General features: G+C 34.1%; 1 protein-coding gene across 1 annotated transcript in view; it reads left to right on the top strand.

Moving 5' to 3' along the window:
- The first annotated feature begins 10,691 nt into the window (after nucleotides 1-10,691).
- Nucleotides 10,692-26,768, top strand: part of AGPAT5 (1-acylglycerol-3-phosphate O-acyltransferase 5) — a 62,537-nt gene continuing 46,460 nt past the window's right edge. The window contains exons 1-2 of the mRNA XM_074287940.1: nucleotides 10,692-11,365; nucleotides 23,479-23,548. Of these exons, the coding sequence (XP_074144041.1) occupies nucleotides 11,144-11,365; nucleotides 23,479-23,548 (292 nt within the window). The 5' untranslated portion in view covers nucleotides 10,692-11,143. The remainder of the gene's footprint in view (nucleotides 11,366-23,478; nucleotides 23,549-26,768) is intronic.

Below are 26,768 nucleotides of genomic sequence, written 5' to 3'. Positions count from 1 at the left end.
GCAGAGGACCCAAAAGCAGGAACATGCCATGCCAAGGAATCTCTCTCTCCTTGGCATAACTGCAACTCTCTGCCAGTTGAAAAGACATTCTCTTTTCAGTGTTATTCCCTTTTTATCTCTCTCACCTATTTCCCTAACAGGATCTTACCCCTATTTACCTCTCTGTTGGGATTTCTCTGCTAGATCTTTACTTCTCTGTTGGGAAGGAAGTCAGCCTGCAAAAGCTCTCATAATAAACTTATTTTGCCAGTTTAACTTTTCAGTTTGTAAATTCATTTTATGAAGAATCTGCTCTGACCAGAAGGGGGTTCTCACAACTCCCTGTCCTATGCGGAACTTTATCAGCATCATCCCTCCAGATGTTGCAGTTCTCTTCAAGAATGAAGGACAAACAACAATATAACCATACTATAATCTTTTTCTTTGATCTAGATTCCTGAAAGATTACCATGAAATCTTTAGGATGAGTTGTAGTGTCACAGGGTATGATGGATCATTCTAGCTTGCACATTTCTGTTTCCAACTCAAAGGGGCTTACAGAATAATGAGAAATTAAATTGTTTTTGACAGATATTAACTAAAAATGCAGAATCCATTACTAGTATTTCTATGTTTCTTCAATAATTTGATAAGTGGGGTCAATAATGGAGGCCTGTTGCAACTGCATCATAACTGACTTGCTTTCAAATCTTAAGTTTTCTTTGCAATCAATTAAAATTTATTAAACAAAGCTGATTGGTTGTCCATTTTCAAAAAGTGAGAATTGAGTTACAATGTATCTATGGCTGATCAGAACAAATATGAGCTTAGAATGTTCTGGAAATATTGAGCTTAGAATGTTCTGGCACAGGTTGGACACAAATAGTCCATATGAACATTTGGGGTAGCTTCTCTAATTTTGTGTATTTAGTGTATCCTTTGGATTAATTCCAATTCTTATAAAGCTCATAGAGCATAGTACCTTCTTTGATGAGGGCATGCCATACTGGGCAATCCTGTGCCAGTTTCTCCCATGTCATACAATTGATTCTAAAGTTCTTAAGATACTTTAAGAATATCCTTGTATCACTTTTTCTAAGCACCTTGAGAGTACTTGTCCTGTGTGAGTTCTCCATAAAATATTTTTTTTAGCAAGCATACATTTGGCATTTGGCATTTGAACAATGTGGCCAGCTCAGTGGAAGTGTGCTTTCTATAATAGAGTTACAATGTTTGACAATTTAGTTCTAGAAAGAACCTCTGTGTCTGGTATCTTATCCTGAAAGGTGATCATCAGAATCTTCCTAAGACAATTCAAATGGAAGCAATTCAGTTTCCTGGTGCTGACACACTGTGTAGATTTCATAGGCATGTAACAATAAGGTCAGCATAGTGGACCCTTCAGTTTGATAGTCTTACACTTCTCTTCTCCCATACTTTTCTTTGGAGCCTCCCAAACACTGAGCTAACTCTAACAATGCATGTGTCAATTTCATTATCAAAGTGGGCGTCACTAGGAAGTATATTTCCAAGGTAAGTGAACTTATCCACATCTTTCAAAACATCATCATTTATTGGAACAGATGGTTCCATATATGGAGGATGTACTGATTGATGGAGGACTTGTGTTTATTTGGTGTTATTAATGTTTATTTACTGTTATTAAGCAGCAGAGAAATGATCCATACTTTGTTGAATCTCTGCTTTGGAGATTGCATTAAGTGCACAATCATCTGCAAACAAACAAACAAAAAATCATGCACCAATATTCAAAGACAAAAGTACCTGCTCTAAAGACTTTTCATTCCTTTTTTTTTTATAAGATACAGCAGAAATAGAATTAATTTGAAAATAATGTGAGGAAAACAAACATTAAAAACTGGAAGATCAGAGGTGGGTTTTTTAGTTGTTAAAAGAAAAAATAGAGATTTGAACAGATTGGCTATGAAGAGATAGATAGATAGATACTGTAGTCCAGGCAACTGGTAATCTATGTGAAGGCATAGAGACATCAAATGTAATGTGGAGTACAGGAAACAGCAAGTAGGGGCAGTTTGGCTGAATGGAAGAGTGTTAGAAGGGGAATAATATGAAATGTTTGTAAAAGTTGGTTGGATCCAGATTAGGGAGAACTTCACATGTCAGATTGAGGAATGAATATTTTATGAGCTTAGAAGCAAATCATATTATCTGTTCTGAACCTGACTCATTATTTATAAAATGTAATTATATATGTGTCTATTAATCTAACACAATTGTAGAGTGTTGCAAAGAAAGTACTTTATAAATGTTAAAGTGCCAGTTATGAAGTTCTTACTATGTGCCAGGTACTGTGACAAGTGCTTAGAATGAAAAGAAAATAAAAATACAATCCCTGACCTCAAGGAAGTTACATGCTAATGAGAGAAAATATGTAAACAACTATGTTCATAAAATAATTTATATTCATATAAATATATATTTATATATCTCAATCTCTATTATGAGAAATAGGCAGAGACACAAAATGATAAAAATGGCTCCCCTCAGCAGGTAGAATCTGATCTATAAGTTGAAGCAAGGGAAGATAAGAGGAAGAGATAAAGAAGTGCATTCCAGGCATGGAGGCCTGGGAGAGGGCATGTTATGTGCAATTAGCAGCAGGAAAAGTATCTCTGGAACATGAGTATTCAGAAGGGAATATAAGGAAACTGGAAAGGAAGGAAAGGGGCCAAATTGTGAAGATTTTCAAATGCCAAATAAAATAACTTATTGATTGATAATTGATTACTGTATGTCAAGCACTATACTAAGCACTGATACAAAGAAAGGCAAAAACAAAAAACTGATGAGGTTTAGATTTGGGGAACCCAAATGAAATTAGGGTTTCTGGTGATCAGGGAATTAAATGAGGTCTAGTGGCAGGTTTGGGGTTCAGGGAATCAAATGGAGCTCCCCTGTAACCCTTTGGGATTTGTCACAAGGGTAGGAAGTTTTGGGGACTCCCTTCTGGCAGCACAGAGGTTCTCTGTAAAGGAATTTATAAACCCAAAAATCTAGATTGATAAAAGAGGTTTAGGGGCTGCTAGGTGGCGTAGTGAATTCAGAAGGACCCAAGTTCAAATCTGGTCTCAGACACTTAACACTTTCTAGCTGTGTGACCCTGGGCAAGTCACTTAACCCCAGCCTCAGGAAAAAAAATGATAAAAGAGGTTCATTATAGGGATTGGAAACATAAAGTCTGATTAGGGAAATAGGTGAGGATAAAGAGAGGATGGCACTGGAACAGAATATTTCAGCGGGCAGATCTATGGAAAATGGAGTTTTGCACTGAGAATGCAGTTTTCATCAGGCAGAAGATCCTGGCAGTAAAAGGGAACCTCCAAGGTCCATCTGCAAAGACCTTACTTGATGGAAGCTCGTTATATTGCTTGTCTTGTCTGAGCAGATCTTTAGAATGGGAGGTGGGGACAACCCCAGCAGATTAGAACCCTTGGGGGCTGGGAGAGCACAAATTGGCTCAGATCCAATGGGGGCTTGGACAAGCCTCGATCTCCTATTGGAATTCAAAGGGATGCTTTTGACCAGGATTTGTGAATCAAAGGCCCTGGCATCCTGCACTGATAATGCATCTGGCCAGGAGGGGCTGGGAATCTGAAAGGAATCATAAATCAATAGGAAATATAGTTTCTTATAGGGATCACAACCCACTTCAAAACAAACAAAAATGCTCCAAAATTTTTAATTAATTAAAATAACCCAACCCATAACAAACCCAACAACAACAAAATCCCCAGGATTATATTTTTGATCATAGAGGTAATGTGAAGTCCCTGGAGTTTATTATGATAACATAGTCAGACTTATATGTTAGAAAAATCACTTTGGCATCTGGGGGATAGATTATGGTGGTGATGCATTGAGGCATGTAGATTAACCAATTATGTTAAAAAACCTAAAAGTTTCCCCTTGAACTGTATTTCTGGAATGTCACTTTGTGATAAGAAGAAAAAAAAAAAGCCAAAAGGTTATGTTTAGCAATAAGATTAAGAATTGTAAAGGGATAAAAACAAAGAATTTTATGCAAGGAATAATGAATAAAAAGATGAGGGTAGGTTCCCCCAGGGTAGGCAGAGAAAACATAGTCAAGGTGATAAGATAGGGTAAAAGAAAGGGAAACATTGTAAATATGATAAAAGTTTGAGATGCTTAATGTGACAATAGGTTGTTATAGTCGCAAAGCATAATAACCTGATAGATTTATGATCTCATCAGCATTAGTAAAATTTTGCCAATAGCAATCTATTCATGCTTTTTCTGTCCCATGTTTTTCTGTAAATATTCCAATTATGGATCTACTCAATGCACAGAAGGCTTTTTTTTTATTTTTAAACTATTTATGGGAATATAATACATAGATTATTCCTTTCTCTATTTTTGCTCTGTATTTGACAATACGTAACCAATCCTTTTTTTTTCCTGGCCATGTTAACAATGTATCTTATATCATTTCACTCAAACAAGTAATTGTTGACAATATGTTACACTAGACTTTTAATAACCAGCATGCAGCATATTGTGATTTTATAAATCATATAAAAAACTTGGATACAAATGGTGAAAGGGAATGAGAAGTGTTATATTACTCAGGAAAATAGTCAAAAGTCAAACATTTTTAATCTAGATTTTAAGTGTGAATAACAATAATGGTGATATAGTACTATGAAATCTAGGAAGGCAGATTTATAATCTCTTATAAACAATAAACAAGACACTTGCAGTTAAGAGATTGATAGGATTTCTGTTTCTAAAATGTCTCAATAGTTTATGAAGTGTTGCAATCCACATGCGATTCTATCTAATGAGGATTTCACAAAAACCGGCTAATAAAATAGTTTATAAAACCTAGGACACATAGTAGCATTTATAGAGACTTAATTGTTGATAATCTGTGGCAGAAAGGAAATGCAAATCTCATAGTATATTAGAAGAATGATTGATATTCAATGGCAAATTGCTATGGTTTACGTAAGTACTGTGTCCAATGCTGAAAGTTTTATTTGTATAAATTAGAGGAACATTTCCAATGTATCTTTAAACGACAAAAAGAACAATTTAAATGGTATGAATTGTTTGAACATTACAGATTGGAGACAGGACTGGAAACAAAAGAGGACCATCAATCACAGGGAGTGGTAAAAAAAATGATATATGAATATAATGGAATATTACAACATTTTTAAGTAGCAATAAACAGGAATACAGAGGAAATAGACATATGAACTGAAGTAAAGAGAAATCAGTAAAGCACTGCATTGTAAGTAGAAAAGGACATGAATACTGATAAAACAATTTATATAGACTGTCAAAGAAAAATAAGTAGAGACATGAAAGCAATATGCACAATGATCTTGTTTGGATTTTGATGGTTCAGTTGGAGTGTAAATAGTAATTGTTTCTGTTCTGGTAAAAAAGAAAGATATTCCCCTCCAAGTGTTTTTTTGTTTGTTTGTTTTGTTTTGTTTTTTAGAAGTAGGTAAATGAGGCCATCTTATTTATTCTTAAAGAATGAATGGGTGTTGCCTCAGACAAATTGAGACCCGGGAAAGACCCTAGCTTAAAAAGGCCAAGATCTCCCACTGCGTCTGGGGTTATTTTCAGTTGTCCTGATCTGTGTCTTGACACGGGATTCAGATGACTCTAGAGAAGAGAGTGAAGCTGATGACTTTGTACAGTTATACCTCAATTAAATCCAGTTCACTTGCAAGTCAGGATATCACCCTCCTGGTTGTCATTGTTTTTTGTTTTTTTTTTCACTATGAACAACAATCAATTCACAATGATCCCCCAAAAGTAAACAATAATAATCACAAAATTAAATTGAATGTTCTAAGATATAAAAGTTATATGCCCAAAATATAGGAAGACACTGTGTGGGATATAGAAGACCCTTACCCAAAATGACTACTCAAAATAGAAAACGGGTTTATTAAACCTCTGGAGGATGAGCCTTTTTATCAGAAGATATGGGAAAGAGAAAGCTCATGGTAGAAGGGCTAAAGAAGTAATAAAGATACACAGCTTTTATATAAGAGATTGCATCACAAGTAAGAGAGCATTGAGAAAGGGGAAGGGGAGACATCTAATTAGTTGTTGCTATATGGAGAGATTAGAATGCGAGGTTTCTGTTTTTCTGAAATCACCTGATTTCTAGGAAACAGAAAATCAGGCCTTCAAGCTTTAGCTATAGCTGGCCAAGGCTGGGCCTGCACATATTATACAGGTCATAGGGGAAACACAGAAATAATGAAAATAAAATACAGAAAAAGAATTCACACATCCCACACAACACTTTCCCCCCCCTTCTTTGCTAAGAAGAGGGTTGTGTCTTGTATGTCTTTGGGTAGATCTCTGTGGAAGATTTATGAGAGGAAATGGACAAAATTTCATATGAAAACCTAGTTTAGGTATTATCATCAAAAATTCTTTCATTAAAATTTCCTCAGATGCTTTTTTGGCATGGAAGTAATGCTTGATTCTTAAAGGTTGTGGGTGGTACAGATTCATTGATGCAAATCAGTCATTTTCTGTTCCTAACCTCAAATTTTCCTTAGGCTTTGGTCAATTTACCTTCAAATAAATGATCAGCTCTAGACAATTATATTGACCAGCTTCAGAGATCTGGCTCAGAATTCAATGTAAATTCACTTCAAAGTGGCCCATCTTTCCAGTTCAGTACCCCTACAAATTGGGGCCCTGTAGGATGAGTTCCCAGGAGGAAGTAGTTTCAAAAGATGAGATCACCTCATACCCCAAGGAACTTTGGGCTCCATTTGCTTGGAGGGAAAGTAATTGTTGGGTTGAATGGACCCCAACAAAATATTACCTAGGCTAAACTGGGCCTCCAGTAAAGGTACAGACTGATCCTGTGTTAATCTCTGCTATTGAGTCATGGTAAACTTTGTATCCCTGTGATGTCACCAAAACTTGGCTTCAGTTCATCTCTGTAATAGATTTCATTGATGTATTACTGTGTGTCAACTTAGGACCCACTAGTTTAAGACTGGACAAACCATAATCAATAACATTGTAGGCATCAGGGATACAAAAAGTGAAATAAAATTGTGTCTACTCTGAAGTTCATATTCTATTAGGAGGAGGCTATCTCTTTTTCTATACACACACACACACACACACACACACACCAAATAAATAATTTGAAGACAGTAGTAGTTATGAAGATGAGGAAAGGCCTTATAAAGCATTGAGCTGAGATTTGAAGGAAACTATGAATACTGATACAAGGCAGCCAGTTAGGCTGAACTGTAGTGAATAAGAATGGGAGTAGTATTTAAAGGTAAAGGCAGGTTAGAGCAAAGATTATCAGGGGCTTTAAAAATTATAGGTTACATCTGATGCTTGAGGAAATGAGCCACTTGAGTAGAATACATTAATCAGACCTGTGCTTTAGGAATATCACTCTGGAAGGAGTGTAGGGTAGAGGATTAGAGGAGAATGACTTGAGGGAGATAAGTTAGCAAGTTAATGCAATAATCCTGGTGAAAAAGTCATTGAGGCCTTAAAAGGTGGTGATGACTATCTGAAAGAAAAATGTGAGATATTTTGTGATGGTTGAAATCACAGGACTTGGAAAACTTTATATTGTAATAAGTAAAAGGGGTTGAGGACTACACCAAGTTTTGCAAATCTGAGTGACTGGAAGAAATAGAAAAGTTTGTTAGACCAATGAGTTTTCTAGAGGAAAATGGACTCTTGTTTTAGATTGTTTGAAATGCCTACAAGACATTCAATTCCATACACTCAATGAGTAGTTTGTGATGTAGAACTAGAGCTTTGGAGATATACTATAGCTGGATTATAGATATGGTTAAATTTGTTCACTGAGAGAGGGTTAAGAGAAATGACAGTGACTTGGGAATTAAAAGAATACTATATATTTGTGACATATCTATGGATTTTGAGTTTTCAAAGGCAACTAAGAAAAAAAAAAGAAAATACCACAAGACCTGAAGATACAATTTTCATAAGAGAGGAGTCAACATTAATGAAGGCTTTAGGAAGATAAAAATGAGGTCTGAGAAAAATGTCTTTATATTTGGCATCATTCTCTTTTACCAAGTGTTATGGGCCAGAACACCAGTACTTGAAACAAGGATTCTTAAAAGGTGCTAACTCAGTGGAATTGATAAGGCAATGGTTATCTAGTTTAGCATGGTGATAAACAGTTCTTTTAAGTTCAGTATGATTGATTTAATCTAACAACAAATAATGGTTTCCTAGTGATATAATGATTGGTTTATACTTAGTGTAGAGCACATAAACTGGGACAAACTCAGACGGGGCAGAGTCAGATTCATTCACTTCATCTCACACCACAATAGTTGGCCTCCTGCACTTCCCCCACTGAGTCCAAGGCTGGTCTGAAAGGTTCTCCAGAAAGCTGGCCCAGGTTCCAGACAAGGAAACTAGATTGTGAAGGAGATAATAAAGGAGTTGGACTTTAACACCTGGCTATTCTCTTGGTGATTATTGAAACGAAGGCTGCTCCCAAAACCTCTAGAACACCAAGAACACTAGAAGAAAAAATCTGTTCCCTATATATGACATTACATCTTCATGTCCTGAATCCTAGAATTCATTCCTCCTTCAGCTTTGTCTTATAGCATCTCTTCAAGATTCTTCTCAGTACTGCTTCTTATAGGAAGCCTATCTTGATCCTATTTGCTAGTGTCTTCTCTTGCAAAATTACTGTTTATACACACACAGACACATAAGTATTCTTTGTGACAATGTTGGTTTCTTTCAACAGAAAGGTGAGTTTTTTAAAGGATTGTTTTTTGTTTTTTGTATCCCTGATGCCTAACATTGTGGTCACTTAATGCTTGTTGACATACATGTTTTCATTTAATGTTTGTTGAACAAATGACTCGAATTTATCTGTATATGGATTGTATTTCTCTTCCTTTGATCCCCAAGGAAATGTAACCTCATTGGGGGCAAGTATTTTCTGATTTTTCCTATTTGTATTCCCAGTGCCTAGTATATTATTTGATATAAATTATGTACTTGGGTAAGGATATCAAAAAAAGAGAAGTTACTGTAAAGAACCTCAATCATTTTATAATTTTGCTAAAGACTGCTTAAAGATGACCATACTCCATGTACCGGTTTGCTGTGTTTTTGTGGTACCAGGCAAATCATTTTACTTTAATCAATCAACATTTAATTCCCGATCCAGCAGCCTTTTCTCAGTTCTCTTTGCCGCCTGTGGTATATGGCAATGTCAAGCACTGTATCATACTACGGAACAATTTCTCTTTCCTTGTCTTTCTGTAAAGCACATTTGCTTGTTTTTCTTCTTACCTCTCATCTCCTTTTCTGCCTCTTCATTTTTTTAGAGTACCCTAAAGATTCAGTCCTTTGATCTTCTATTCTCTTCTCCATTATACTCCTTTTGGCCATACTATTTATTCCAAAAGCTCAGCTATCAGTTCTATGACCTCTTTCCTGGGCTACAACTCAAACTTGACATGAATCAAATCAATCTTGTTTCCTTAAATTATTTTCTTCCTTTTTTCTTCTTCATCTTCTCTTTCTACTTCCCACTCTATCTGCTGGACGTACCAACTTATTCATTAGATCTATCATTGACTTTTCTCTCTCCCTAATGTCTCATGTCTAATGAATTACATTTAACATTCTCATTTCATCTACACATTTCTAGAATCTGTTTCTTGCTCAGCATTCCCACTGACACCGTCCTAGTTCAGATCCTTATTACTTTCTACCTGGGTTACTGCAAAATAATTACAGATATTTCTCCTTCTTCTACTCTCCTCTTCAATCCACCTTTCATATAACTTCCAGAATAATCTCTGATGGTCCCATTAGTCAACTTCAATCCTGTTCATCAGCTCCCACAATCCCCTGACTAAACAGATTTTTTTTTGCCTAGTGCTATCCTACCTTTCTAGCATTTTCTCATATTATTCTCCTTTGTAATCTGCACTTCAGCAAAACTGTAGTTTATAAACAATCTTATATTGCACATACACGATCTTTCATTCACATACTAATCCTGGAAAAGAATAAAAGTCTCTGTCAAAGTTCTTTAAATACACTTCATCTATGTGCTTTTAATCTCGAGTTGCTTTGCTCAGATCCTAAATGCCAACCATTTCAGGAGGTTTTCACTGACCCCTCCTTCTGTAGCCACCACCTTTCTCTTCAGACCTCACAATGCTCATTTTGCACTTTTCTAAATGGACTTATGTAACACTGGCTCAGGCTAGGCAGATGTAGCATCTTCTACTAAACTTAAAGGCTGTTACAAGCTTATCTACATTTCGTACTATCCCAAAGCTCTGCACCCAGTGAAGTCCAATGAATTCCTGTCAGCCAAGAAAGTGACAGAAAAGCTCCTAACCCAGAAGAAATTTTTTCTCTGATACTCCTCTTTTCCCTTAAATCTTTTCATTTCTATTTCTAGTCCCCTCGACTTTTTCTCCAACTTAATCCGAGTACACACCCAGACTTATTTAAGGTTTCTCCATTTTCATCTCTACAGCCCAAAGCAGAAAACTCCCCCAGGTTAAGCAGTTGGATTCGCTGGCCAGCCGCACGCATGCGCAATTTGCAGCCACGAGCGGCACAGAGCACAGTCGGTTGCCCTCCAACCGGCGGCCCAGTCTCCTCCAATCAGGGGCCACTTTGTTGCCCGGCGGGCCCCTCCCCCAGCCAGGGTTTGGCAATATGGTGTCAGAGGAGGGTCATGAACCATAACTCCTTCTGAGGTAACTGGAGCTCGGGTCCTTTGCAGCCAGGGCCAGGTCCTGGTGCCTTCACTGGCCTAGCTTCTGTGCTCCTGTCCACAGAGAAGCAGGGAACCGGAGGAGCCGGGCTCCTGGTCAGGGAGCAGTCTGCCCTCCGGCCAGCAGGGCAGCCCATGCGGCTGAGGGGCTGCGGCGCCGGCGGTGGTGGTGGTGGAGGCGGCGGCGGCGGCGGGCTCCGCGGTTCCGGAGCGGGTAGGGGGAGACTGTCGGGCAGGTGCGGCTAGGGGCTCTCCTTTGGGCTCGGTGAAACCTTGGTTTCACGGAGGAAGGGAAGAAGCAGCTGCAAAGGGAGGCCGGGCCGCAGCGTCACGAGCGAGCGCTGAAACAGGAAAATGCTGCTGTCCCTGGTGCTCCACACGTACTCCATGCGCTATGTCCTCCCGGCCGCCGTGATGTTGGGCACGGCCCCCACCTACATCCTGGCCTGGCTGGGCTGGCGCCTCTTCTCCTTCTTCGTGCCGGGAGCACGCATCTATCAGGAGGTGGATGATCGCTTCTACACCATCTACCAGAGCATGGTGCTTTTCTTCTTTGAAAACTACACTGGTGTCCAGGTGAGCCGCCAGCCTCTCCCTCGTTCTTCCGGCTTCCTTCTCCCTGTTCCGGAGAGCCCCCGTTTCTTTCCTAGTTACCTCAACCCCCCACCTCTCAGAGCCTCGGCCGCCCCAGAACTGAAAGGAGCTAAGGGTTGACGTCTCTACTGCCCATACACGTGGTAGGGAGAGAGGCTGGACTTGTAGCGTGGGACCCAGGGGTCGATGGTAATTAATAGACCCCAGTTTCTCTGGAAAGACGTTTAAAAAGTTCCCTTCTATTCCCACTCGTAGATCCTCTTTGATGCTTTTGGCACGGCTGGTCCAGGGTACGTGCCTCCAGTTCTGGAACCAAAAGTTTGTGCTTTAAGGTTGGAAAAGATTCCCATCAGATAGCCTGTCCGGAGATTGCCAGAAGGTAGTCCTCCCAAGTTGCTATCTAGATGAAAGAGCCCATTACTGGTTAGGGGAAAGAGAAGCATGTGCTTTTGTGGTTTCCTTAAACTATGGGAAACTTAAAAAGTATTTTCCCTCTCCCATAAAATATTGAATAGAGTTTTAGTACCTAAGTCATTTAAATAGAAGTGGGGCATGTAAATTGATTACTTTTCTGGCTTTTTTTTTGCCATAGAATTAGCTGAAAATTACTAATGTTAAGACATACAGGAATATATTTCTAATTGTTTCTTCTTACAAAGTTTGTAAAATGAGCACAACCTTTATAACCAAAGACTTTGATTCTTCTCCTATATTCTTAGTAATTTGTGGGTGAAGGAAGTTCTCTCATTTGGCCAGTCTTTTGATGGCTTTGTGATTTTAAAAAATTTACTAATCAATTAATGGGAATCAGACCTTCAGGATAGGAAATAGTGCTTTTGGAGTTTCAAAGTTTGCACTTATGTTTTATAATACAGATAATTTTTATTATATATATGTGCATATATATAATATTTTGTAAACATAAACTGATACACAATGTCTACTGACCTTAGGTACCCATTCTTGCAAGAATGTAAAATAAATGTTTTCTGCATTAAAAAAAAAATTAACTAATGGTAGAATATTTATCCTTACTCCTTTATGTTTATAGTTTCAATACAAATGTATACACCCAATATGCCAGGGTGAGCTAATAAGATGTATTAGGAACTCTAACCCTAGCTTCAAGTTCACTTGCAATATTTTTATGCAAAAAAAAAGTATTCTGATTTTTATAATTTGAAAAATAGAGATAGTCAGCAGAGATAGTCTTTATTTAAAAGTAGGTTTTTAAGATTTATGGTGTTTATAATTTAGATTTAGGTTTTTAGATACTGTATGCATGATTAAGCCTTGAACATATAATAGAAAGACTTATTTTGCTACTGGGGTAGTTTATACCTAAGAAATGGTGAAATGTGGATTGGAATTTTCACTTTCTGACTCCTAGACCTAGTTTTGTTTTCCTTTTTTTTTTTTTTTTTTTTTTTTTTTTTTAAATGATGATTTTTTGTTTTTACTTTTGAGAATAGTTATTTCTACACTTGATTCAATTACTGATAACTCAGCAAGGAAATTGCTAATTTTCTTTAAATTTTGCTAAAGCTGGGTTAAGGAGGAATTGAAGCATTGAAAGAGGGTTAGGAAGAAAGAAATAAAATCTAATGGAAGCTAACCTCATCTAACTAGTTTAAATGGTTCATAGTTCAAGAAGGGAGAAGCACTGTGTCAGGCTCTTCTATTAAATTACTTTAAAAATAGGTTTTATTGGATATTGTGGTTAGATGGCTCTTTGGCATGTCCTTATTAAAGTACTTCATTTTCCCTATGCACCACTTATATCAAGTTTAAGATTTTCTAGACTAAAATATGGCTTTGTGATTATTTTAGATTAAAAAACTAAATAACTTTACTGCACAGTAGTCAGTTTTGTTGTTCGATAAAAAGAGATTAAAACATGAGTAGTATCCCTTGTGTTCTTATTTTATTTAAATATTTCTACTTGAGAGGTTTTTTTTAAATATCAAAATTTTATTTGCCTTTATATTCACTATTTCGAGGAGTTCTATTTTGGAGTTTCTTTGGCATATTTAACTATTAAATAGCTGTATTGATAGCATTCCCAGAAATAGAGTAAAACTTTATCTATGTGCTTCTAATTAATTCAGATTTTGTTATCATTTTAGGTCGGGGTTGAATTAAGATCTAGTTTGCCTAGGGTATTTAATTTGCATAGTAAATCCTTTCCACATAATCTTTCCATATTCATGAGGGAAATAGATTGATATTTTAAAAATAAACATTTTAAAATACCAACTGAAACAATGATTTCAAGTAGTAATTATCTTTATTTAAAAGTTTAGGTGAGTGCTAATTTACAGTCTGTATTGTAAAAAGTTATGTTATTGGATTCAGGAAAGTATTTATTGTATGAAAGAGGATTCTGGGGGACCTGGATTCAAGTTCTGACTGAGCTACTGGGCAAGTCATTTATCTTAATAAATTCTGAAACTGCTTCCAATCTGTTTTGATAAAGAGAATTTCTTCATGAGGAGCTGTTACACTAGCAAAATCAGAGGTATTATGAAAAATGTGAAAGACATTTAGGTGGTTCTGAACCCCTCTACAAGGCAAGTACTTTTAACTCCAGGTCGAATGGATAATTGCAACTCATAATTGCATTAAAAACTTGTGATTAAGTTTTCCCCTCACAATTTAAGCTTGCTTTCATCTTTTCAGTTTCCCTTCCTATCATTAGTTTGAAATGTTGATACTTGATGTGTAGATTAGTATTTGGACCTGATGTCCATATTGCTGAACAGGTTTGGATATGTGATTTTGTTGCATACAAAACTTGCTCTCCCTTTGGAAAAAATAATTTACAAAGAATAAGTTTTAGTGTTTATAGATAGGTAAGTGTCAATGCAGGCAGCTAGGTGGCATAGTGGATATATTTATGGGACTTAAATCAGGAAGATCTGAATTCAGATGTGACCTCAGACACATAATAACTTTGGCAAGAAAACCCCAAATGGAGTCATGAAGAATTAGACAACAAAAAACATAGCAATTATCATACCTTATATTTGTATAGTGCTTCATAGTTTCTATATAAAGATATAATTTATTTTATACAGAACAGTAAAATACTTAAATCCAACATTATGCAGTTTCTGTCATTCTAAAAGAATAATTTATGAAATTGCCTATTTTATTTTATATACTGTTTTGCTGCTGCTGTTTAATTTATAATACATACTTTTATTTATGATATATATAATACTTTGTAAACATAAACTGATGCACAATGTTTACAATGTTTTCAATCAAGTCTTTTGAACTTAAGTACTTCAAGAACATTTAATGTCTCATTTTATTGTAGAGATGTAAGTGACTTTTCCCCAGGCTCATAGCTAGTATGTTGGTGAATAAATGAATGAAAAAGCACTAGATTAACTCTTTACAGTGTGTCATGAACAACGCTAAGATTATAAAAGCAGATGATCCTTTTTTTCTAGGAGCTTTTGTTTTTATAGTGGAAGAACTTATTATATATAGGGGAGTGATGGCTTTAAAGCACTTTTAATTTGAAATGGTGAATGGAGAGCCTTGAAGTAGATGAATAAAGAAAATGATGATGCATTTATATACAACCTGTTATATGTCAGACACTTGGCTAATCAATTTGTACACAATCTCCTCTGATCTCGAAACCCGTCTGTCGAAGTAGGTACTGTTGTTATCCTCATTTTACAAAAGCCAAAGCTGAAGCAGAAAGATTAGTGACTTGCCCCCAGGGCCACATAGCTAACTTGGTTGAGGCTGGATTCAAACTCAAGTCTTCCTGATTCCATTTACAGTATTCTAAATAAACATTGTTGTGCCACCTTGCTTCACCTAAGAGATTGACAATGCAAGGTTCATCGAGGGAGTTAATTAGAAAATTAAGAGAGGGGGCAGCTAGGTGGCACAATGGACAGAGCACCAGCCCTGAATTCAGGAGGACCCGAGTTCAAATCTGGTCTCAGACACTTAACATTTCCTAGCTGTGTGACCCTGGGCAAGTCACTTAACCCAACCTCAGGGGAAAAAAAAATTGAGAGAATTAGAAAAATATTTCTTGGATATGATGAGTTAAGAAACAAGTGGCTCTTTCTGTCATAGTTGGCACCTAATTGTGCATACTAAAATAGTGAATTTTAGTCATTATGTTTTCTTGTTTTTCTTTTTTTTTTCCTTTTAAATCTTTTTTATACATTGTATTTTATTCTGAGCTTAAGAAATATGTGTTTCCGAAACAGTGAAATGGAGGTGGGGGGGAAGTTGACTGGACACGGAATTGCAAATCTATTATGTACAACTTGTTATTTTTAAATTTGTAAGAAAATTGTCATTGTTGAGGGATGTTCAAATTGACATCTTGAAGCTTTTTTTTTTTCTCTACTTTTCTCTCTCTCTCTCTCTCTCTCTCTCTCTCTCTCTCTCTCTCTCTCACTCACAGAGGCTATCATTAGAAACAAATATGTATAGATATGTAAACTCATTCTGTGCATACTTACAGTTCTTTCTCTGGATGTGATGGGAGTTGAGGTCCCTTTAAGATTCCTCTCTGACTGCCCAACCCCCCATCAGTGCAGATAACTTTAGTTTACATTTATAGGAATGATAACTACTAACTACTATACATTTTTAAAAACTGGCAAAAAATTGATTCAAATATATCTTCATTATTTTGGTGAAAAACTATTTCCTAATTGTACTTTGTGAAATGAAGGAGCTATGGAAAAAAAAATTTTCAGTAACCAAGAGGGCACTTTTTAAAAATCTGGGATCTTCATGAAAAGAGGTATGCCTCTCTCATAACTTATTACTGTCCTTGATTCTTGGTCTAAATCTTGAATGAAACTTTTTTCTTCACCTGTCTTAAAGGGAGGGGGAAAAATGTATTATTAAATAACTTATTTTTCTTCTCCTTGGGCAGTTGTTAAGTGATCCTGTTATGAAACTTTTAAAAAAGTCTTTCTCAGCTATTTTTAAATTTTTTTACAAAATTATTTTATTCATTTTTAGAGCAATAGTGATTCTTTTTCACCAAGTAAAATATTCTTGACCTATTTTTAAATTTCCTCCAGGCTCCACTTGGATGCCATTTTCTGAAAGAGATCTTTCCTGATCTTTCCCTAAGAAAAATTACTTTTTATATTTTTTGATTTATCTTTGTGCATGTTGTATTCTTTCATTAGAAATGAAATAGCAAATAAAAACCGAAAGGAAAAAAAGGAAGGCATTAAATGCCTTTAAAGGCAAGATTCTATTTCCATTTTGTTTTTGTATCCCCTTATCTAATGCATCATTTTGTAAGTTTCATAGGTGTGAAGAACTCTTGACTAGATTCTTCCATTATTTTATATATATATATATATATATATATATATATATGCAGACTAATCTTCAAGTCCTAAGTTCAAATTTGACATTAGACATGTAATAGTTGCATAACTCTGGGCAAGTCACTTAATAGATATTAAGACTGCCTCAGTTACCTCAATTGTACTATGAATAGCATATTTTACAGAGTTGTTTATCAGATGAAAGAATATGTGTAGATCACTTAGCACAGTGCTTGGCATATATAAAGTAGGAGTTTAATACTTGCATAAACCCCACTGAGAGGTTTAGTGATTTTTCCCAGAGTCACACAATTAATAAGTAATTAGAGGCAGAACTTAGTATTAAGTATTCTTAGCATTCTTCATTGAAAGTTAGATTCTGTATTCTCTATGCCATGTTCCATCTTCTCATATATTAATAAAAGTTAATTAAATTGAAAAGGCTCCCAAATAATTTTTACCAAAAATTTAAATCATTGAAGGAATAAGAGTTAAGTTCTTTTTTGAAGTGGCATATTTCTTAGTTTTCAAACAAACAAAATGGTTTATTATGTAGTGACTGAATTTTTTTCCCTTTACATAGAATATTTAAGATGAAGAGAAGTAGGTCCATGAAGTTCATGATCTTCTGTGCTTGGCAGGTAAACCTGCTTTTAACAAATATTCTTGATTATTTCATTGGATTCTATTTTTCTCCAGTTCAACTAGTTTATATTCATAAGCTACAGAAAAAAAAAATCACATTTATAGTTTTAGTTTTTCCTTTAATTTTCAGTCACAGCTTGTTACACTAGTTTCACATCTAAATTATTTTAACATCAACAACTAAAAATGAAACTAAGACCACATTTTTCACCATTTTTTTCAAATTTAGTATACATAATAAAAATTATTGCTTAAGGTAAAAAGTTTCAAAAACTATTAAGGCTTCCTTCAGATCTTAAAATCTAGAGGCAAAAAGAATCTTTATAAATTATACAGTTATACAGATAAAATTTAAAAATTTTACAGATAAGGAAATTATAGCTTAGAAGATTTAACTAACTTGGTCAAGGGCACTAGGTAATAAATAACAGAAGATTTAAATCCAGGTACTCTTACTTCTATTATATACAGCTTTTTTAATGCTCATTTCATTATTGTTATCTAAGTACAGGAAATGTTCAATGTGATTTTTCTATGCTGTAGTTTTGAACATGAGTGAATCAGTGGTTTTCTGGTAGTTTTCTTTTACATTTCCTCTATCTTCCTTTTCATGTATGACAATTCATATTGTATTTTACTTTAAAACTCAAAATTATTTTACAAAACCTAAAATTCATATAAAAATAAATTGAACTACTTTAGTGTTATGCCTTAAATAAAAAATAGTCTTTGAAAATTGGCCTGTAACAAGACAGCAAAGAAAAGAGAAAAATCTAATATATAATGTTTCTATGAATTTTGGGCAAGTTGACACAGTAATTTAAAGCTGAAACAGTTTCAGATTTTTAAGGCAAACATAGCCAGGTTTTCAGATCTAGAATGTATTTATAACCCCTTCTTTGTATATATACCCTGACACTTCATAAATGCCATACACTTTATGAATTATATTTGATGAATTATATTTATGATTATGTTTGGTCAAATTATATTGATGAAAAGGTCATTATTTGCATATTGTATCCTGTATGTAGAGAAACTGATAATTTTGTTCTTTTTTTTCCTATTACATTATTATTGGGAAACAATGAATTTTATTTTTTGCTCCCCTGTAAAAGTGGAATTATTTAATTTGAAAGAGAGTAATAAAATTTGTTATAAGCAAATTAAATAAGCTTTTACTTACATCTTACTTAGCAAAATGACTATTTCTTAAATAGGAAGGACATAACAGAGCCAGTAAAACATAGTCACTATACATGAACTAGCAAACTCACTGGTCTTTTAAGAGAAGTGATATAGAATTAAACTTTTATACTAAATAGGAAATGTAAAATATTGACAGCTATTCTTTATAGTACTTAATAGATTTAATAAATATTCTTGATTTTTTTTTAAAGGGATCTTATTTTATGTAAATTGGTTGAAAAAACTTATTAAATGAATAGTAACATTTTTGAAAGGCCTTCATTAAAAGCATGAAAGCAACACAAAAGAATGGTGGTTCTTATATGACTTCTTAGAACCCCAAAGATGTACAGAGTATCTCATAAGTTTCTGAAAAAAAATTTAGTTATGATATGCACGTTTAATTTGTTTACACTTTCTATAGATGTGACTTCAGTGTTTATTGGGCTATGAAAAAGAATCACAAAAGGTTGCAACCACAATTCTAATCATAATGATTCACTAATACTTCTAACTAAGAGGTAGAGTTGTTCACTGAATATTAAAATGTCCAGTAGCTTCCCTCATAAGATGACTTAAAATTGCCATCAACAAACTTTAGTGATTCTGTTAGTCACTTTGTATAATGTAAAATAGGAATAAAACATGGGGGAAATTTTATTTTTATTTTATTTTATTAATTTTATAATTATACATTTTTTTTGGTAGTACATATGCATGAGTAATTTTTTTTTATAACATTATCCCTTGTATTCATTTTTCCAGATTTTCCCCTCCCTCCCTCTACTCCTTCCCCTAGATGACAGGCAATCTCATACATTTTACATGTGCTACAGTATAACCTAGATATAATATATGTGCGTAAATCCAATTTTCTTGTTGTATGTTAAGTATTGGATTCCAAAGGTATAAGTAACCTGGGTAGATAGACAGTAGTGCTAATATTTTACATTCAATTCCCAGTGTTCCTTCTCTGGGTGTAGTTGTTTCTATCCATCATTGATTAGCTGGAAGTGAGTTGGATCTTCTTTATGTTGAAGATTTCCACTTCCATCAGAATACATCTTCATACAGTGTTGTTGTTGAAGTGTATAGTGATCTTCTGGTTCTGCTCATTTCACTCAGCATCAGTTCATGCAAGTCTCTCCAAGCCTTTCTGAATTCATCCTGCTGGTCATTTCTTACAGAGCAATAATATTCCATAGCCTTTATATATCATAATTTACCCAGCCATTCTCCAATTGATGGGCATCCATTCATCTTCCAGTTTCTAGCCACTACGAAAAGAGCTGCTACAAACATTTTGGCATACACAGGTCCCTTTCCCCTCTTTAGTATTTCTTTGGGATATAAGCCCAGTAGTAGCACTGCTGGACTAAAGGGTATGCACAGTTTGATAACTTATTGGGCATAGTTCCAGATTACTCTCCAAAATGGCTGGATTCTTTCACAACTCCACCAACAATGTATTAGTGTCCCAGTTTTCCCACATCCCCTCCAACATGGGGGAAATTTTAATGTATGTTTTAATCTGTTGCTATTTATGCATAGCCATGTGAATTTTTTTGTCTATAGAATTTTTTTTAATAGTCTTTGAAACATTAACCAAATGTTAAAAGACTCTTAACATTGTATATTTCTTTGATTTCTATCCATTTAATATCTATATTTGCTTTCTTTTAATGATCACATTTACCATGTGATAGATTTAATAATTGCACTTAGTGGGAATATTATTTTCAAGAGTTACAACATTTTGCAATTTGTAATCTCTAATTGGAGATCTTCAGATATTTCTACCTTTTACGTTATCATAGAAAATAGCAGTTTTCCCCATGCCTGATTTTTGTTAAGACTTATTTTGAAAATAATTGACAGTTATTTCAAGGAAGAAAAAGTGTAATCAAGTCACATATGGGAAAATCTTTCTTTGATAGTTATTCAAGAGTATTTTCAATCCTGTGCAAAAATTGGATTTGATTACCGTATTCTATTGTATAATGGCTGCAAGGCACTTTTGGAAAATAGATATATTTGCATGTTGAGGAATCTTGAGAAAGAGCAGCCTTTAATAAGGAGGTTTTATTAAGAGCAGCAGCTGACTGGACAACATTTATGAACTTTTCTTAACAAATCTATTCACAAAATTTTTTTATACTCCCATGAAATGCAAGATTTTCTCTAGATGTCCATACACTTGTTTAGCAATATTTTTTTTGTATGTGTTGAATTTTGCAACTTGATCTTATCAAGAAATTTTGTTGGACAGTTTTGAGTTGTGTTCATATGAGGGAAAGGATTTAATTTGTAGGAGAAATATGTCTAATAAGTATTGTTGAATCCAACCCAACAAATAGTAGATTCTGGATCAAGGATCAGAGTTTAAATCAAAGCTCATAATTTATCATTACTCGCATAGTTTTAATCAAGTCACTTAAACCTTTTGTCCTTCAGTTTCTTCTTTTGTAAAATGAGGAGTTGGGTGAGACTAGATGATTTCTTAACTTTCAGCCCTAATTTTATGATCCAATGTTTTTTTCTTGTAAGGCTTTTTTTTTTTTTTTAAATTAGAAATCTTGGGAAGATAAATTTTTCATTGGCTTCCATTCAGGGCAGTTTGGTGATGCAGTGGATAAAGTATTGGGCCCTGGAAACCCAAAAGATTAGAGATTCTTCCTAAGTATGTGATCCTGGGCAAACCACATAACCCTGTTTACCTCAGTTTCTTCATCTGTCAAATGAACTGGAGAAGGAAATGGCAAACTACTTCATTATCTTTGCCAAGAAAATCCCAATTGATGTTACAAAGAGCTGGACACAACTGAATAGCTCTGCCCCCCAAAATCCCATATTCTTTTTTTTTCTAGAGTGGGTAGATTTTATATGTTTACGTAATTTTAATATCCAGTTGAATTTATTCTTCTCTGGTGATGCTCAAATGAAACTTTGTGTTTGCTTCTATATATACATTCACACAATATCATTTTAAAAGCAGTAATTAGAATGATACTATTTCTGTTTAGGTGATGTAGTATAGTTTATGTAGAATTTCTTAAGCTTATTGAATCTCCAAAGGCTTTGGTTTCTTCCTCTAATCACTAAGTAAGAAAAGGAAGTGAAAGTCTTTTATAAATGGTTTAAGTGTTGCTTTTAGCCTGTGGCAGAAATATTCCATGATGTTTAGGCATATCTTTAATAAAGGGAGGAATTTGTATTGAATTAGCCCCAAAGGTTTAAACTGTGAATATCAAGGAAATTAAGTCATAAATTCTATAAATTATGTCTTGGTTTGGTGGTCTGTACCTTGTTTTATACACACACACACACACACACACACACACACACACACACACACACACATTTTCTGGAAATAACACTTAATTTTAAAAACTTTGTGCATTATTACAGGAAATTCAGTTTTTTGTCTCTAAAGATAGGAAAACAATTCTATTTGGCTTTTATTTTTTAATCAATGCCTCATTTTGTAGATTAGAAAAACCTACATTTGTAATTTTAAAAATAATATGTTAAAACTAAGACTAATTAGAATAATTTTTCATTTTATTCTTACTTTAACCTTAGAGCGAGGCACTGGAACATTCAAAATCTTAAGACTTGTTCACTTCTTGCTTGCTTATAACTTATAAGAAAAAAATGCTTATAAAAATTAAAATAGTTAATATTAGCAGGTTGAACTTCTTTTGACTCCTTTCTTTAGTGGAATGGCATATAAAATGACCACAAATGGAGAAGGGAACCATAGTTGTGGATAATCTATAATTTACATAAATTGTGATGGAGTAATGGCTACTTGGCTCTAGTTCATAAGTATGTTTAATAAACAAAGTACAAGAAAATTTTTTTTTTATGTATGCTTTGTTGAATTACTGTGAATTCAGAAATTTATATATACACACACACATACATTTGTGTGTGTGTGTGTGTATATATACACACATATATATATATACTTATCCATATATCCATACATATATATCTATAGTTTTATAATGAAAATATACTTGATCCCAAGTGGAATTAAAATTAATAATTGCAAGATTACTAGTAATTAGTAAATTATTAGTATTAGTAAATGTGCAAGATTAAGTTTGAAAGGTTAGAGAAAGGACAAAATAATGGTATTACATTTTATTAAAAAAGTATTTCAAATTTCAGAGTAACAGTTCTCTTAAATTGGACAAAAAAAGTTAGACATTTAAAAAGGACCTAAACTATATAGTCCCATTAATGACTTTATTTATATTAATATATCACCTTTGTTTATTTAATATTTAACAAATTTACTTTGGGATTTTTTATAGATGATTCTTTAGCTCTCTCTTTCCCCATAATTAGTATAATAGGAATAATAATAGCTAGCTTTTAAATAATAACTAAAAGATTTGTAAAATGCTATGCATTCTCATTTGATCCTCAAAATAATCCTGTCAGGTAGGTACTGATGGTATCATTTTGATTTGAAGAAACCACATTGACTCATAAGAGGTTAATTGGCTGGGTCCATTGACCCATAAGTACTAAGTATCAGATACAAAAGTAAGCCCTGATTACTTCTGATTCCCAAGTCTGACGCTCTAAATTATCTTATTCTTAATAACATTTGTGTGAAGAGAGGACTATAGAAATGATTGTTTTGATCATTATTTCACCTTTACACTTATGACCCATGTCCTCTTTCTTATTGCCACTTGGCCTTGTAGGCTCTGAGGGGCCCCTGAGTTTAAATCACTGATTGTTGTTGGTTGTGTACATTATTCATGATGTGTCTTGTACATACATTTGCCTTTGTTAATACTCCATTTTTTTTTTTTGTTATATTTTATTTGATAGGTTAAAGTGTTGAATGTTAATTTTAAAAACTACGACACCAGAAAATAATATTTTCTTTTTTGTTGTTGTTTTATCTTTTAGATAATACTATATGGGGATTTGCCAAAACATAAAGAAAATATAATATATTTATCAAATCATCAGTGCACAGGTTTGTATTTTGTTTGTCTGAAACCTAGGGTTGTTTTTTTTTAAGGTACATAAATAGTAAAACTAGGTTTACCATCCTTTTTAAAGTGAACTATATAAAATATATACCTTGGAGTGTAAATGTACCTGAGCTTTTTTTTCTTATTCGACATGCTTTTGAGAAGTCATGGATGTTAAATATTTTTTTAAACCTCTTCCCCCATCCTGTTATAGATATTTATGGTATATTAAATCACTACCAGTTAACATAAGTTACCCAACAGGCTGTTTTAGGAATCTGTAAAAACTTGTTTGATGAAACATGCCTTGGAAACAGTGTGGTAATTGATAACTTACTTTCATGTTGGATTTGGATGAACACTTTTTCACTATATTATGTTTGCATACTATTTTCTTCCTCTTAATTGGGGGGAATGAAAGTTGGGAAGAATGCCATGTTTACTTTTAGTTTCTGGGGAAAATGTGAATGTATATTTTCATGTATAAAAATAATCTTACATTTTTATATTGATGTGATTTATAGGTATATTGTATTACATAAAGAGAAGCAGATAGAGAGCCAGCAAGGTCTGGGTTTTAAGTCTTGCCTTTGATCATCTTCAATTCAGACTATATCTTTTTACCATCTCTTGATGAACAAACCATTAACAACAAAATTAAAATTAAGAAAAGTTAAAAAAAATCAGTGGAGTAAGTCACCAATACATCATTTGAATTTTATGAAATAGAATATATATTGTTCCAGATTGAGTCTCCACATATCTTTAATGAAGGAGAGGGAGGTGTATTTTCTTGTATTTTCTTATCAGGGACAATTTTGATTATTGTAATTATGCAGTGTTCAGGTTTTTTGTTGTTGTATTCAATTTTTTTTTTCCTAATAAATACTGTTAGTTTTGTATCTCACCAAAAATATTTGGAAAAGAATGGTTTTGTTTTATACATTATAGGATTTTCATACTGCACATATAAACAATCTTGTTTTAAGAGACTGTGTAATTTTTGAAGAAATAGGATATTTTTAGGCCAATCTTAAATGCATATGAAATATTGGCAGTTTGAGTTCAATGAATAGAAATCGAAAGTCCTTTGATACTTAATCCATTTGTTATCTTTCAGGGATAGTAATAATCTAGCCATTTCAGATAAATGCTTCTTTTTTTTTTTAATTCCTCCTCCCCTGACTTAATAGTATTTTTCACAATTATATGTAAAAATAATTTTTAAGATTCAATTTTATAATATTTTGAGTTCTGCCCTTCCCTAAGAGATACAGGTTATACATGTACAATCATAGTAATTTTATTTCCACATAAGTTGCATTATGAAAGAAGAATCAAAGCAAAAAAGGAAAAACCACTACAAAGAAAAAAAAAAAAAGAATTGTATGCTTCATTCTGTAAGTTTTTTCTTTGGATGTGGTTAGCATTTTCCATTATGAATCTTTTGGAATTGTCTTGGGTCATTGTAATGCTGAGAAGAGCTGAGTCTGTTATAGTTGATTGTTGCACAGTGTTGCTGTGTTCAATGTTCTCCTGGTCCTCTTGCTTGCTTCACTAAGCTTTAAGTTTAAATATTAACTTTTTTTTTTTTTTTTTTTTGAGGCAGTCAAGGTTAAGTGACTTGTCCAAGGGCCACACAGCTAGTAAGCATCTGAGGTCAAATTTGAATTCAGGACCTTCTGACTCCAGGGCCAGTGCTCTCTCTACTGTGCTTCCTATCTGCCCCAAATGCTTCTTTAAGAGCATGAGGAAAAAGAAAAGCCAGGTTGCCATGGAAGTTCTTTTGTTATTAAGGAATCTGAGAGGAGAGTTTTTAATGTCTCCTGAAAACAGAATTTATTTTTGGTACAGCTTAATGTCATTTTGCTTATATACTTTGTCTTTGCTATTATAACTTAATATACTTTAGGATTAATACAGTTTTAAAATGTCTTCCCTTGTCCCTTCCATAGGCTTAGTGTGACATAGCCCCGATTTCCATTTTATTCCCAGGGTTTTTTGTTAAAATTTTTTTCAATGATTTGGGGCTCCAAAAAGTATTTCTTGTAGCCACTAATGGGTCTCATTCTACTGATTGGTATGGAAGCTTTGGCCTGCTCCATTTCTACCTTGGCCAGTTTAATATACCTCTCCTCACTAAGGCTTACTCTGTTAGTGCATTTATTATGATGGACTCCTTTGGCACCTGTACCAGAAAAAAGGCAAGGAAGATAAGAGGTGAAATTGAAATAACTTGCTTTTGTTCTGTGCTGACAATTTTGTTTTTGTTTTTGTAAGGCAAAGTGTTAAGGGTTAAGTGACTTGCCCATGGTCACACAACTAGTAAGCGTTAAGTGTCTGAGGCCAGATTATTTGAACTCAGGTCCTCCTGTCTCCAGGGCTAGTGCTCTATCCACTGCACCATTTAACTGTTCTAACACTTTTGATAAAACAGTAATTTGAAGGCCTAGGCTAAAATGAAGATTTAGGATTGATTTAAGCTTAATTTAATCCATATTTTTCTGCACCCTGATTAATATGACCAGGAGGATTTATATGATTTTACTAGCATAACTTTAGATAAAAATGTACATGTGATATGTTTGACTGTTTCTTTAAAACAGATCCTATATTTTGTTGTTTCTTCCTATATAGTTATTAGAAACCCATCATTACTAATTAGTAATTAGGTGATGGTTGATATTTTTGTTTTGGAGTACAGATATACAAATAGAAGGTGGAACTCAACTGCCTTAAACAAATTTACCATTTATTTCCCTAAATTCTTCAGAATCATTTGATATGTATTATGGAAACCCTTATAACTCCAAGCAGGTATAAACTCTTAAAAACCTTAAAGTATTAGAAGCCTTTTTCTCGTTTTTTTTCCTGGGTCCTCCAGAAGTTCTAGACACTTCATAGCTATATTTTTTACCAGTTAAATCAGGGACTCTTTAAAGCCCAGTTTTTAGATCAGACAGTTTTGAGGAAGAATTCATGACCAACTTCTCAAAAATTCATTGGATATCTGAGGGGGAAAAAGTGAGTCTTGATACCATTGTATTTGTAGTTACCCTATACCAGATCTAGTCAGTTATTAAATTCTGTCCATTTTCAACTCATTTCAGACTTCATCCTCCTTCTCTATCCTACTTGGGACATTTATCATATTATAATAATACCCTAATGTCGTCTCCTACCTCCAATCTTTCCTTGGTATTTTCATCCTTCCTAAAACTT

Source organism: Sminthopsis crassicaudata, chromosome 2 (assembly GCF_048593235.1).
Source record: "Sminthopsis crassicaudata isolate SCR6 chromosome 2, ASM4859323v1, whole genome shotgun sequence".
Classification (NCBI taxonomy): domain Eukaryota; kingdom Metazoa; phylum Chordata; class Mammalia; order Dasyuromorphia; family Dasyuridae; genus Sminthopsis; species Sminthopsis crassicaudata.
Note: the sequence above shows the minus strand (reverse complement) of the source record. Positions and strands in the feature narration are given on the sequence as shown.